At 57.1% G+C, this 15,205-nt stretch overlaps 2 protein-coding genes across 2 annotated transcripts; one reads left to right on the forward strand and one right to left on the reverse strand.

The window, feature by feature from the left end:
• Positions 1 to 935: 935 nt before the first annotated feature.
• On the reverse strand, positions 936 to 9,638 carry C8A04DRAFT_25340 (cell morphogenesis N-terminal-domain-containing protein; the record flags this gene model as incomplete). The annotated part of the gene is made up of 2 exons (XM_062779521.1): positions 936 to 9,389; positions 9,612 to 9,638. The coding sequence occupies 2 exons, from the start codon at positions 9,636 to 9,638 to the stop codon at positions 936 to 938; spliced, it is 8,481 nt and encodes a 2,826-aa protein (XP_062640143.1).
• A 2,673-nt stretch (positions 9,639 to 12,311) lies between these two features.
• On the forward strand, positions 12,312 to 14,542 carry C8A04DRAFT_25341 (uncharacterized protein; the record flags this gene model as incomplete). The annotated part of the gene is made up of 3 exons (XM_062779522.1): positions 12,312 to 14,093; positions 14,172 to 14,450; positions 14,525 to 14,542. The coding sequence occupies 3 exons, from the start codon at positions 12,312 to 12,314 to the stop codon at positions 14,540 to 14,542; spliced, it is 2,079 nt and encodes a 692-aa protein (XP_062640144.1).
• Between the last annotated feature and the right edge of the window lie 663 nt (positions 14,543 to 15,205).

Consider the following 15,205-nt stretch of genomic DNA (forward strand, 5'->3'; position numbering starts at 1 on the left):
GTGCTGCTTTCAGGAGACCTGGATGCAGGTGACTGCGGCCGTTGGACGTTTCGTTCGGTGTTGGTTGTTGGTGCAACGGGGAGGGTGTCTCGTTATCCGTTCTTTGTTCTTCGTTGCCCTTCGTCGTGTCGTGGGTGGTGGTGTCACGTCGTTGGTCGTTAAAGGAAGATTGTTTGTTGCGGTTTGTTGTTGTTGTTGGAAGTTCGAGGAATTAATACGTGATGTTGCACAAATGCTGAGCTGGCGGAAGGAGTTGCTTTGATGAGTGATCCCACGCTTGCAGTGCTGCCGCAGGTGGCTTCTGCCGAGGCTATAACCACAGCGGGACGCGGAGCCCCCAGCGCGTGCTCAGCGGACACCGGGGACGCTGGACGTCGCTACAGTGGGGCGCTGAGGTCGCACATCCAGACGACTCCGGAGCTATGCCCTTTGCCGCCGGCATGGCGTTCCGGCCCTCGGGAGGGGCCACTTGTGACCCACTTTATCCTTGTTTGAGTGGCGGTCTGCCGCCATGTGATTGTGATTGTGACTGAGCAGCCCATGAGAAACCATGGCTCTATTCGTAAAAGGAATGTACTAGAAACCACGTTGGAATTTTGGTTTTTTTATCTGCTTCAAGAAAGCCCCGGTAAACATCTAAATTTACACTCGCATTGGGCCCAACAAGTCTAGCAAAATAATCACTAAAACCCATACAAGACATCAAAGCCAAACACAGTATTATTTCACAGGATATCACTCTATGCGATGGGAACATCCAGCCTCTCTATCTTACGCCTCTTCATCAATGTCCGCTCACTCCCATATGCGGTCATAAAAAACCAGTAGAAACGTAGAAACAAATCATACGCCCGAGATCATGAGCCATGCCATGCCAAACACACGCCATACATCCCCCCCAGCATCATATCAATCATACGGATGTTCACGCTCACTCATTGATGCCCCAAAGGCAAGAATCCCCCTCCACTCTTCCCAGATGCAGGTCCTCCTCCTCCTCCTCCACCCCCACTCCCGCTACCCCCCTGCTCCAATCCCCGATCCGGCCTCATCTGCTGAGGCGACGCCGTCAATGACCCAGCACCACTCCCACTACCTCCACCACCACCACTGGCACTGCTACCGCTGCCACTGCCACCACTCAAAGTAGGCGCAGATGCAGGCCCCTGCTGAGTATGTTGATACGGCTGGTGCAATTGCTGACCATACTGTTGTTGTGACTGCTGTTGTTGCTGTTGTTGACCTGCATACTGCCCACCGTATTGCTGCTGCTGCTGTTGTCCATACTGATGACCCCCTCCATACTGCTGTCCCTGCCCATACCCCCCATACGACTGCGACTGCTGCAGTACAGGCGGATTAAACGGGAACCCACCATCGCGCGACCGGCTCCCCGTCATCCGCCGCATACGCGAACGCGTGCTCTGTGTCAGGGGGCGGATGACGTTTTCGAGGAAGGCGTTGGCGTTGGATGTACTTGGTCGGCGCTGGTGTGGCCCTGGGCCCTGGTGAGGTTGCTGCTGCGCCTGGTGCCCCCCCTGTTGACCTTGCTGTCCGAATTGGTGTTGCTCGTCGTCGCCGTCGGAGAAGACGTCTTCGGGGAACTCGTCGTCGGATGTTAGGTCGCCGGGGGGTAGGACGTGGTGGGATGTTGGGGCGGACGGGGAGGTGACGGAACGGGAGTGCAGGCCGGGGCGGTGGACGGGGGAGGTGGCCATTACGGTGAGGTTGTTGCTGTTGCTGTTCCCGCTGCTGCTGCTGAGACTGGTGCTCGCGCTGTTGGGCGTGCTGTTCCCGCCGACATTGAACGCCCCGGGGTTCATCGTGTTGCTCGCTGCGAGTCCGCCGCTGGTACTACCACCACCTTCGCGCGATACAAAAACCGGGCGGTCCGCAAACCCGTTCTGGAATGACGTGTTGCTATTGTTTGACGCTTGGTGCAGGATCGGGAGGATATGCTCGTCATACAGCTGCGCGCCCGAGTCAAACGTGTCGGGTGAGAATTCGGTCACCGTCCGCGACGACCGCCCGTCGCTCGGCGCGCTGGTGGACGTGTCGTTGTCGTTGTCGTTATCATTGTCGTCAAAGAAATCATCCAGGCTGTCCAGCTTAGAGAACAGATCGCCACCGCCTAGTGGCGCGTCGAGCGCCCGCGCATCGTCCGATAGCATAGTGTCGGCGCGGTCGCCCAAGCCAGAGCTGGGGAAGAAGCCGTAGGGGAAGTCGTCCGGGTGGAACCCGACCTCGGGGGTCATCGCCGGCTGCGTGACCGCACCCTCGCCCCCTTCGTCGCTCTGGCACATGTAGAAGGCCGCGTGGATGTTGGCGCGCGTGGAGTCAGTCTTGCGCGCGGGGATGGGAATGGCCCAGCCTGACGGCTCCGGGATGCCAAACAGGCTCTGCGTGCGCTCGTACTCCTTGCGGACGGCCTTGGACGTCGGCCGTGTCATGCTCATGCGCAGGTGGTGCTTGTCCATGGACGAGCCGGACATGGTCATGATGTTGTCTAGAACCTCAAGTGCCTCCATGCAGTACTCAGTCTGCAGCAGCCGCAGCAGCGGGGAGATCATATCCGAGCCGTGGCTAGCAATCTCGGGCTTCTTCATGTCGACCTCGGGGATCACCACGCACAGGATGCGCATTGTCTTGATTTTGACCCACGACGCCGCGTTCGTCAGGAACCCCATCAGCATCGTGATCATGGGGAAGTCAAGTGTAGGCAGGAACCGTTCCTGGAGCGCCTCGAGCATCTGCCTGACAAACTCGGTGCCCGACGCGTACTTGGACCCGAGGTACTTGTCCAGAACCACCAACACCCCCGTCAGCCCCTGTTCGTCCGCAGCAGCCATCAATGTTTCGGCCGCCTGGACCGCACCGCGCTCTAGGAACTGTTGTCCTTGTTGTTGTCCCTGTTGCTGCTGCTGCTGTTGGTCGTCAATCGCGCGCAAGAAGCGCGGGAGGTTGGCCACGATGGTAAAGAACAAACAGCTCGAGTCACCCATTAGCGCATCGCCGGGGAGAACCAGCAGTTTCTCCAGGGTCTCCAGCGTGCGGTCGAGGCACGACGCCGACCGCAGCCCTTTGTACAGCAGCGGCTGCAGGCCCTCAAAGACGCCGTCCCACTTGGACGGTTGGCCGTCGTACAACATCCGGCGGACGGCGGACGAGTGAAAGTCTAGCTTGTCGAGGAACTCGTTGAGCATCTCGATGCCGACGAGGAACTCGCACTCGTTGATGGACTCGAGGCAGGCGCACATGGTCCAGAACAGCTGCGGCAGGGCCAGCAGCTTGTCAGCGTCCAGTTTGACGATCAAGGTCCGCAGCGTGGTCAGGATCTCCATGGAAAACGTCTGGATCTCGGTGTCCTCGTCGGCGATGGTGTTGGACAGCCGCGCGAGCATGTCGCCCAGCATGTACTGGTCTAGCGAGGTCGACGTCAGGATGCAGCGGAAGATCTGGAACGAGCGGCAGGCGAGGTGGCGTACAGGACACGACGTGGCCCATGTCAGCGACAGCCGGCCCCATTGGTCTTTAATACCGGGGAAGGTCAGCTCGAACGTCTTGACCACCTCAGCGGTGAGGTACTCCATGCTGGGTGGTACCTTGTTGGTGCTGTTACTGTAGCTAACACCACCACCGCTGTTATTGTTACCGTTGCTGTTAGTGCCACTATTACTATGACCGATCTCGACCACTTTGCTGCCGTTGCTGTCCTCGTATCCCCAGACCACAGACCGGTCGTGTCGGCGGATGGCATCAACCAGGCTCTCGATCCACTGCTTGGTCGCCACGGGCGTGTCGTCGTCGTCCAAGTTCGAGATGACCAGCTCGTGGATCAGATGGACCAGCATCTCGCGCGCCTGCTCCTGTACCAGCGGCGTGTAGTGGTCCCAGAGCACCGTAACCACCTGCAGCAGTACGGGCACGCTGTCGGCCGTGAGACTGACTGGGGCCACCATGAGGTCGACCAGCAAGATCAGCGACAGTTGGCCAAGCGAGAAACCCGCCTGCTTGGTGCCGATAGGCAAAGCTTCCCCGAGGTCTGCGCAGTAAGGCAACATGTTGATATCCGGGGGCGGGGGCGCGGGGACGGCCTCGCGTTTCTCGTTGGGCACCATGGCCCGCGGGGTTAACTTTAGTAGCAAGAACTCGACCACGCGGTTGCCCCCGGGGGTGCTGTTGGTGCTAGCTAGGAACACCACGATCTGCTTCGCGTACTCGACAAAGTTTTGCTCGCGGCGCTCTAAACACAAAGACATGATGAAGTCGAGGATGAGGCGCACATTTCCTGGGTGGGGGCCTGTCGCCAGCGCCTGCCACAGTGCCTGTACCTCGTTGTGCAGCGCGGCGCTCGATTTGATGGTGATCTCGAGTAAATTCGCCAGCAGCACGTACGACTGCGCGATGGGTCCGCCGTTAGGGTCGACGCGCAGCTCGACAGACTGGATCCACGGAAGAATCACCGCGATCACGTTGCGCTGCGCGCCGGCCTGCTGTTCCTTGAAGTAAAAGGTGAACTCGGAGAAGATGTGGAAGGCCAGCTCCGTGTGCTGCTTGGCCAGCCTCTTCGAGATCTCAAACTGCGCCAGCTTGTACACCGCCTTGGTTTTGTCTGAAATGCTAATATCAAAATCCTGGATCTTGGAGCTCCGCGGTTGCGGCTGTCGCTCCTCGAGGGCCTTCAGCAGGTGAGCGCCCCGCGTCCGGATTGCGCTCTGGTCGTTACCTAGCATAAACAGACACAATCCCAACAGCTTCCAGAAAGGGGCTGGGTACTCGGCGTGTTCCAGCAGCACCTCGGTCACAGCGCCGAAGTAGCTCTCCAGCATCTCGGGCGCCTCAGCTAGGTAGCACCGCGAGATGCAGTGCTCCAGCAGGTAGGGATACTCCTGGTTGTGCACGATCAGGTTCTTGAGCGCCCGGCGCCCGATCACGTTCATCCGGTCGCTGCCCGAGTTGAAGATGGCCTCGATCCACGCTAGCATGCGCCGGACATCAAACTGAAGCGACGCACCGCTCTCCGTCGTTGCGCTGATCGGTCCCCCGCAAAGCGCCCCCATCGCGCTCAACGCCGCTGTGCGCAGGTTGCGCTTCTCGATCTCCATCGCTGCAGTTACCGTGCCCCGCTCACCCGCGGCCTTCTGCTCGATCACCGACTGCCGCATGTTATCTTCCCGCTGCCGGATCTGCGGCTGGTTCGGCGAGAACCCGCACCAATCTTCCATCAGCGCGAACGCCGACTTGCGCGCCTCGAATGTCATCCACCGCGACGGGTCCTTGGTCCGGTTGATGCCCTCGAACAGCTCCTCCATGAGCCCGCAGTAGTGCCGTCGCAGCCGCTGGAACTCCCAGTCCATCTGCACCTCGCCGTCCATCAGAAATAGCTTCAGGTCCTTGGTGTAGCCGACCAGGTTGTTGAGCACCCAGTCGTCCTGGTACACCTGCGCGTTACGCAGGAAGTGCGACGTGAGCTTGTACACATGCGTGATCTCGGTCCGCAGCACGTCCATCTTGCGGTTCCGCCGCGGGTTGCTGTTCGTCCGCTGGTGGTGGATCCGCTGTCGCGCGTCGTCGTTGCAGCGCGATACCTGCCCTTGCAGTTCCTCGAGGAGCGTGCGGTAGATGTGGATGTTGATCGACCCCATCGCGATGACCACCGCTTCCCGGATCGACTCGTTGGACGCCGACAGCATCGGGTTGAGGTACTTGAACAACGTCCGGGCCGACCCGATCTTTTCTGCGGCCGACGACGACTTGGACCCCTTCCGCCCGTGCTGGCCGTTCGAAGCTCCCGTCGCCTGGGCGTTGCCGGGATCTGCCAGGGTCGTGCAAGCAAACACCAGATACAGCTTCCACTGCTCGACAACGCCCCGGGAGTGGCTTGATGACTTGCCTGGCATGCGAGCGCTACCGGGCTCCCCCATCGCGTAGTACCGGCCGGCTCCAGAGCCCAAACCCCGGTCACGGTCCCGCTCCCGCGCTGGTTCGGACAAGACCGTGATGACCTTGTACAGCTGGAGGATCCGCTCGCAGACCAGGTCCCGGCTCAGCGTGATGGCAAATGGGCACTTGTCGAAGGCGATGCGGATGAAGTTGGGAAATATCTTGAACCACAGCGTGGTATCGTATGACACGTCGCTGGTGCACAGCTCGATCAGCGCCCCCTGGCTGTTGGTGTTCTGCATCCCGCGCTGCAGCCGGCTCCGCTCGGCCACTGATAGCTGCTCGTCGTTGAAGCTCATGACCTGCATCGAGTCGTTCTCGAGGATGTCAATCAGCCGCGGCGTGTCCTTCTCGCGGCCGCTGGGCTTGCGCAGCACCGCGTCAAACTCGGTAATCAGCCGGAGCACATTGACGGCGTAATACCGGACGCTGCGGGATTGTGAACAGAGGAAGAACAGTCCGTGTGCTTCCACCTGGTCGACCTCGGCCCAGACACTCGACAGGTCGAGCTTCATGCCCCTCTTATCGGCGACGGTCGAATCAACGTTGTCGTCCGCAACGGCCGCGTTCCTCGTCTTTTGCTTGATCTCGTCGATCCAAATGTGGAGAAGCTCAATGTACAACTTCAGCGTCTTCTCGATGTGGCCAGGGCCGAGCATGCCCCCGTCAGACATGGTCGAATACTGGTCGTCAAAATTAAAGATGAACCGCGCAAATCCCATTGTCACCTGATGAGCGTGTGACTGGCGCGCGATCGCTTTCAGCGACTGCGCCGACGACTCGGCAATATTGTGCTGCACGTGGGCCGTCCCGGTGCAGAGGAGATTGATGAGCGTGTTGAAGGGCATGCCGGGCGACAGGCACCGAGGCAGAGCCTGGACAGCGATGTGAAGCAGCTCGTAGAACCCTTGTTTCTGATCGTGCGGCCCGGAGTGGTCCTCTTTCCTCGAGAAGTTGAACGTCTCTGTGATGGGCGTCTTAGGCCCCGGACTGTTGAACTTGTCGATCTTATCAAACTTTTCGTTCAACGCGGCCTGCCCGCCAAACGTGTTGTCACAAATGATGCTGATCTTGCCGAGGATATCGCAGAACCGGGCATAGTGCTCCCGGACGCTCTCGGAAAGAGCCGACACCATCACCGGCTTGGACAGCCGTTCGCCTCCGGACAACGCAGCCCAGGCGAACGAAGGCAGGTCACGCGGCGAGCCGAACACGGGGGATGACGGGGGTACACGTTCTGCTGGCGAGGGCGGGGCATACGATTGCGGGAAGGGTGGCCGGCCTTGGTCGCCCTTTTCGAGGTCCGACATGACGGTGAGCAGGGCACGGATACCAATGACCATCCGATCAGGATCAAGCTGCTCGATCTTGACCTCCTTGTTGGATGTGAAGAGGTCGGCATTGAGCAGGGGGAAGATGACACTCAGGAAGCAATATTCTGGATGCTTGTACCCAACGAACCGGATGATCTGGATCAGTGGATCGACGACAGCCATGTCCGCGGCGACTATGGCTCGCTTTGCGGTGGGCAGGACACTCTTGAAAACATCATCCAATTTCCTAGTTGCACCCGAAGAAGTGTCGTTGGTGCGGTACAGATACGTCCACACAAGCCGGGAGATGACCTGCAAGCAGATCGGGCGGGTGTACCGGTCCTTGAGACGCGGTTGAAGAGGATAGATCAGCTGAAGCCACTGACTCACAAAGGTCTCGGGCGGCGAAACACACAGCATCGTGGCCGTCAACGGGAACGTGTACTGCCAATGCCTCGGCTTGACAAACATCTGGGCTAACCGGGGCCCGATGGTTGCCAGCACTTCGTTCCACTTGGGGTGCGAAATGTCGGTATTAGTAGCCTTAGCGGCAATGGGAAGCACCAGCATCTCAAAGACCTGGCAAAATGCCGATTTTACTTTGGGACCGTGGGATTGGCCAAACAACTTGCCCAACGCGGCCACGAACTCGCAAGACCGGTCCCAGGCCTCTTTGGGGGCGGTCTTGATTCGCAGATGTTTCATCCCCCCCAGCACGAGCTCCATCTTGTTCTCGAGATCTCGGGATGAGGTGGGACCCTTCGCATGAAATTCTTGCGATGACCGCTCAAGGTCAGCGATGAAGCGGTCCGTTACGGTAGTGAAGCTGAGCTCGCTCATAACGCCCATCAGCTGTGCGAACAGGTTCCAGTTGGAAAGCTTCAGTGGCGAGATCATCAACTGCTCGGTCTCGGAGATCTTGAGCTGCCCGAATATGATATTTTCCAGCTTGTCCTCCATCTCTGGGGTGATGGAAGCGAGCGTGCTCTGGGCCATGACCTCAAGCAAGACGCGGCATAATACGTAAATAGAAACGGTCGAACGGCGCTCGGCCTGCGCAACGTATTCCTGTTTCGCGACAAGGGACATCTGGCCGCCGCCCGATGAGTCCGGCGGGCCACCGGGAACGCCTGGCTGGTTCGGCTCCGTGTTGCGTCTCTGCAGCGGGCCGGGAGGGGGGTAAATTCGGGATTGTTGGAGTTGGGTGCGCGCTTCATTGGCCGCGTCGCTCTTGCTCTTCCTCCAGAGCATCATGGAGTCAATAAGGGGTTTTGGTTTCTGCTTAGCAATGTGGCCAAGCGCCACGATGAGTTGGTCGAAGCCCGGATCTACGCCGGGCCCGCAAATTAGCTCAACCTGCGGCTCTGGTTCAAAGGGCACCGTAATGCACGCGTTCAACTTGTCCTCTGCTTGGGCGATGAACGATGTGAAGAGGACGTGTAGGGCATATTCCCCCACCGTCTTTTGCTCGTCCTTGTGATGGCGGGACGAGTGCGAATGGTGATGCACATGGTCGCGCCGTGATTTCCCGCTATGCCTCCTCTCCATCTTTCCACCACGTGCGGCCGTCTGCACCGCGTTGATATCGCCAGCAGCGGCCGAGGCAGCTCGTTCCGGTAATCCCGTGTTAGACGAGAGAGTTGTTCCCGATAGGGCCGTGGCCGGCCGTGGCCCTAATGAACCATCACTATCCAGGCGTGAAAACGAGTGCATCTCGGCCCTGTCCGGTGTGAGCCCAGCACCAGCTGCGGCAATCATTTGCGGACTGAGAGGGCTCGACGAGGAACTCGCGAGGCTCCCGTTTCTAGAGTGATGAATCCCAATGCCATGAACAATCGACGTCTGTCGGTGGTGCCCGTATGCGGAGGCCTTGGGGTCGACTACGCGTTCTATCACGCCCCCGAGAGCGCTTCGAGACGGAACATGCGATCGAGGGTGTGGGAGTTGTTGTGCCGTGACGTCAAGGCGCGGGGCTGGGAGCTTTTCAATGGACGATTCGCGCGAATGGGCAACGCTTCTAGAACCTAGGGCTACTGGGCGTATCGTCTTCTGCCAGTCGTCTTCATCCTCCTCGTCGAGCCGAGAAACCGTGCGGGGTGAGAACTTCAAAGGCTCGTAGTCCGGCAACGTCGTCTGGGACGGAGCTGCGTGGGTCAGTTAGATACGGAAAATCCTGCGCGATTCATCAATCCCCCCAACCGCGGCGTCAGGTTGACACTATGCAACGAAAGCCATGGGCAGCAAGTTGAACAAAACACCGGAATCAATTTGGTTTAGGGATGCTGTCGCCCAAGCGCAATGCCCAGTGTGGGGAATGCAATGCTTTTGAAACTGGACGGGGGCGAGAACGGGTACCGGCTCGAACTCGGCCAGCAGCGTCATCGCGTCCTGAGTCGACGCATCGTCTGAAGTTTGAAGGGTTCCTCCGTTTGTAAGAGGCGCGAGACGCGAGGCGCAAACCCCGAATTTATGACTCGAGAAGGGGCCAGAAAAAAAGTTGAAACGAGAATAGAATAAATATGCTTGCAACTCACCCATTTTCTAGAAATCGCCGGTTGCATGATACTCCAGTTGAGATTCAATTGCGTGTCATCGGGTCTTGAGGACAGTCCAAAGAGAGAGAGAAGGTGTCGTACAGTCACTCGATGGGCACCAACAACAATGGTTTGAACTTTTGGTGGTTCGGCATTCGAAGACCACGAGATGCGGTCGCGCCCAGCGATCAAGCGGGTCCAATTCCGGGGTGCGGCGGGGCAGAGAGACTGCCAGGGGTTACAAGCTCAACCAATAGGGGAGTGCCAAGGGATTGCCATCGGACACTTGAACATTTTGGGGAATGACAGTCGACCCCTGAAGCTGTACGGAAACAACTTGACTTGAGCTGAACTGAGAGGACTACTATGTACTGTGTATATATGGAGGAAGAACTCAACTACATAGTACACTAATGTTTGTGTGGATTCGAGGCTTCATATGTACCATGAAAGCCGTGGGTTATTACAAGAGGCCCCGCCGGACTAGTGTAGAGACGGCCGAATTGGAAATTCCATGTCCTGGAACTTTCCTCTCCCCCGCCCTTGGCCATGACCTCTTCATATGAATGGAATGATTTTGCCCCACGGTTTTCCCACTGCACGTGGAACAACACACAATGGTGGGGATGGGGAATCGGGGCATCGGCCATCGATAAATATGACGTGATGAAAGTGGATGGTAACTCGGGGTAATTACATAGTGCCGTTGAAAGCGGCGCTTCGCGAGAATTCCCGTCATCTGAGCGCCTTGCTGCCTATTGGATTTTAGCTTTGCCGTGCGTTTCCGAGCTGTCCGCGAGCCTCCAGAAATGCCGCCCTAAACCGCGGCTCCATGTCTGAGTGGAATACCGTGTGCGGATAGTGTGTGGTGACTTGATACCCTGTGCCCTGGAGCTTTGGGTCCCTTTTCGCCGGCAGTTCATCAAGCAGCATTTCGCCTTCACCAAAATCCCAATACGCGGTACATCATTCCGCTCGGCACGTTTCGGGGACTTTTTGCCGTTGCGGACATGATATCAAACAGTAAGACGGAGCCGGACGCAATGAAGTGGCCAGAGGTTGGGGCCCCGCCCGTGAGTCGGACTTTAGGTGGGGGCCATTGAACATTTTCACCCGCCCGAGCCTCCAGCTTTCGCTCTCCGACGTTCACTTTAAACTCGTCAGGGCCAAGGGAGCAGGCATCGGGGTTTACTTGACCAAAAAACAACTCTTCCTTTCGGTTCGGAACTCCTCGCCATACAAAGTTCAAGGTTTTCTCGGAAACTCAGAACAACCTTAATCGGACGGCCTCGGAGGAGCCCAACGGCCCGCCAGCCGCCCCTGGTTTTCTGGTTCGGGGTTTCCATGTGGGGCTATCGATGTCTCTGGACATTGGATCCCGGGCTGCTCGTTAAGTCAGGTACTGTACTTGGCGAAAACACTCAAAACGACCGCTGGAAGAACGTAATACGCAAAATAAAATGAGGGAAAACTATGCTATCAGCGAGAGTCACGTATTATTTTCATCCCCTCTTAAAATTTTGTCATCAAGAAAGGATTTGCTCCCTGTAGTCGCCTGCCGGAGCAAAAAGGGGATTTTCTAGTCAAGATCGAGTCCCCTAGTCTGTCTAGCCAGACCCAAACCAACGGAGTCGTCGTATTCGGATTCGTCCGATTAAACATGGACGAAAATCGCCAAATCTCTCCGCGAAACCGAGGGCACCCCCTCGGTTTTGCGAGCAGGTAATGCAGTTTCTCTCGTCCTGGACCTAATGCATCAGAGCAAGACTCTGTAACGTATCCAAGTCTTCGTACCGAATACGGACAGCTCTCTCAAAGCTCGGTCTTGTTGCTCCTTGCACAGGAAGGCTCGAGGGAAGTGTGGGGGCAAAGTCCCAAGAACTGCTAAAAAGGCTGTGCTTGGCGGCCCCCCTGGGGGCTGACCGGGTGTGCGTGGCAGGACGACCCGGGCTGGAGGTTGCGCATGTGCATGCAAGTATGATTATCTGTTCTTCAACAGAAAAGGTTCGCAGACCTGAACTGCCTTTAATATTCTCCGCTTAACCTCGACCTTTCTTCTCGATTTCTTCCCACTCTTTCTTTCTGTACGCTGACGTCGCTTTTCGTGTCGCCGAGCCGCGCAGCTCGCTCTTGAATCAATTGAGCGCGAATCACTTTCGCCCCCTGGCAATTTTCCCACCCCGGTTATACCCATTCTGTCCTTTTGTTTCGGCCACCGCTTTGCGAAGCCGGAACGCCGGGACTGATCAGATCCAGACTTGCCGGCTAACGTTTCCCGTGGCCGCTCTCGGATCCGGCCCCGGCGATACTAAGCGCCGTGAAGAGAGACAGATCCGGCTAGCGAAGCCCGGCTTTCCCGTGCCGTCAGAGTCTCGCGTTCCTGTGCGACGGCTTTGTCGGTGAAGACATTCTGCCGCGTCGCGCGCCCAAAGATTCGACGTCAGGCCCCGATAGCCTCGATAAATACCAAAACTTACATCCCGATTCTTGGCTTGCGTCGACTTCGACCCCATTTGTCACCATGGCCGAACTCGATACGTTGGACATCATCGTCCTTGCCGCCATTCTTGTTGGGACGGTGGCCTACTTCACGAAGGGGAAATACTGGGCGGTCACCAAGGATCCGTATGCCAGCTCCTTCGCTGCCGCTAATGGCGCCAAAGCAGGGAAGACACGGAACATTGTTGAGAAGATGGAGGAGTCGGGCAAAAACTGCATCATTTTCTACGGCTCTCAAACCGGTACTGCCGAAGATTATGCTTCGAGACTCGCAAAGGAGGGCAAGAGCCGTTTTGGCCTCGAGACCATGGTCGCCGACCTTGAAGACTACGACTTCGACAACCTCGACGCCATCCCCAATGACAAGGTTGTCGTGTTCGTGCTCGCGACCTACGGTGAGGGCGAACCTACGGATAACGCTGTCGACTTCACCGAGTTCATCACCGGCGAGGATCCGTCCTTCTCTCTTGGCAACGACGTTCCTCTGGACAACCTAAACTATGTCGCGTTTGGTCTCGGAAACAACACGTATGAGCACTACAACTCTATGGTCCGCAATGTCAACAAGGCCCTTGAGAAACTCGGCGCACATCGCATTGGAGAGGCCGGCGAAGGCGATGACGGCGCTGGTACCATGGAAGAAGATTTCCTGGCCTGGAAGGACCCCATGTGGACAGCTCTGGCTGAGAAGCTTGGTCTGGAAGAACGCGAGGCCGTCTACGAACCCATCTTTGGCATCACTGACAGGGAGAACCTTACTCGTGAAGCGCCCGAAGTCTACGTCGGAGAGCCGAATAGGATGCATCTCGATGGTACCCCCAAGGGCCCCTTCAACGCTCACAACCCGTACATTGCCCCAATCAAGACCTCGTACGAGCTGTTCAATGTCAAGGACCGCAACTGCCTACATATGGATATTGATGTCAGCGGCTCTAACCTCACCTACCAGACCGGTGACCACGTCGCTGTTTGGCCCACCAACGCTGGCGAGGAAGTCGACCGCTTCTTGGATATTTTTGATCTCACCGGCAAGCGCCACAATGTCATCAGTGTCAAGGCTCTCGAGCCGACCGCCAAGGTGCCCTTCCCGACCCCGACCACCTTCGACGCCATCGCTCGCTACCATATGGAAATTTGCTCTCCGGTCTCTCGCCAGTTCATCGCCACCTTGGCCGCATTCGCCCCCGACGACGAATCCAAGGCTGAGATGACCAAGCTCGGCAGCGACAAGGATTACTTCCACTCCAAGGTCAACACCCACTGCCTCAACATCTCGCGCCTCCTAGCGAACGTTAGCAAGGGCAAGAAGTGGACCAACGTTCCGTTCTCCGCTTTGATCGAGGGTGTCACGAAACTGCAGCCCCGGTACTACTCCATCTCGTCGTCTTCCCTGGAAAACCCCAAGTTGATTTCCATCACCGCTGTGGTGGAGTCCCAGAACCTTCCCGGCCGCGGGGACCCCTTCAGGGGCGTCGCGACCAACTACCTTCTTGCTCTCAAGGAGAAGCAGAATGGGGACCCCAACCCGTCTCCGTTTGGTCTGAGCTACGAGATTACTGGTCCTCGCAACAAGTACGACGGCGTACACGTCCCAGTCCACGTCCGTCACTCCAACTTCAAGCTCCCTTCGGATCCCTCCAAGCCTGTCATCATGGTCGGCCCCGGCACTGGCGTTGCGCCTTTCCGTGGGTTCGTCCGTGAGAGGAGGAAAATGGTTGAGGATGGCAAGACGGTGGGGAAAACCATTCTTTTCTTTGGCTGCCGGAAGTCGGCCGAGGACTTCTTGTATGAGAAGGAATGGGAGGTATGTAGTCATCCGCCGTTCGAGCTTTTTTTTTTTTTTTTTGTATTATGGACTGTTTACTAACTGATTTTTCTACAGGAAGCTAAGCAAGTACTCGGCGACAAGTTCGAGCTTGTCCTCGCCTTCTCCCGCGAAGGATCCAAGAAGGTCTATGTCCAACACAGGCTACAAGAGCGCGCCAAGGAGATCAACGAGCTGTTGCAGCAAAAGGCGTACTTTTATGTCTGTGGTGACGCTGCCAACATGGCCCGCGAGGTCAACACAGTACTATCGCAGATTATCTCTGGGGAACGCGGTATCCCAGAAGCTAAGGCTGAGGAGATCGTTAAGCAGATGAGGGCAGCGAACCAGTACCAGGTGCGTTATTCTCCTTCTCGACTCAGTCCCGTTCTTTTGATCATGTATGGATTGCTAACTGCGTGTCTCTTCAGGAGGATGTATGGTCCTAAACGAATGTGCGGTCTATTAAGAAATGAGATTTACGCTGCCTCGGACACTTGAGTAAAATGGCGACGGCGCAAGGGTATCATGTCGGATCAACGACCACGTTTCGCGGACAATTCAGCACCCCGGGCCGGGGGTATACATAGATGGTAGGAAAGGGGGAGAGTTGGGGGACTGGCACGTGGACGGGAGTTCGAAGAAAGGGAGGTATTGTTCCATGATGCATCGGTTTTTCTTGTATTGTCCGCCCTCGGGTAGCCGGGCCCCTTTTAGAATAATGTGTTTTGTTTCTCTCTTCTTAAACATATTTTATATCCTTGTTTGTTACGTGGTGGTGAGCTTGTCTTTGCACTTATGGCGTAAGGCTAGAAGAGATTCATCCACCTCTGCCACCCATCGAGTACATCGCCCTCGTCGGGGGCGAGCTGACCTTACTGTCGAAACGGAGCACCACCTAGAATCTATATACTGTAGGATTTAGACGTGGATACAGACCGGTGCCCACATACTCCGTGGCAATGATGCAGAATGAGGAGCCTGCCACGAGCCTTGGAAAGTCTGCAAGTCGCCGGCTTGCTGTCTTCGACCATCCAGGCATGCAATGTTACGTCAAGGGTCATCTCCGCGTAGTAAAACTTTCCAGGTACCATGAGATCTCTATATCAGGC

Source organism: Dichotomopilus funicola, assembly GCF_033296635.1.
Source record: "Dichotomopilus funicola strain CBS 141.50 unplaced genomic scaffold C8A04scaffold_6, whole genome shotgun sequence".
Lineage (NCBI taxonomy): Eukaryota > Fungi > Ascomycota > Sordariomycetes > Sordariales > Chaetomiaceae > Dichotomopilus > Dichotomopilus funicola.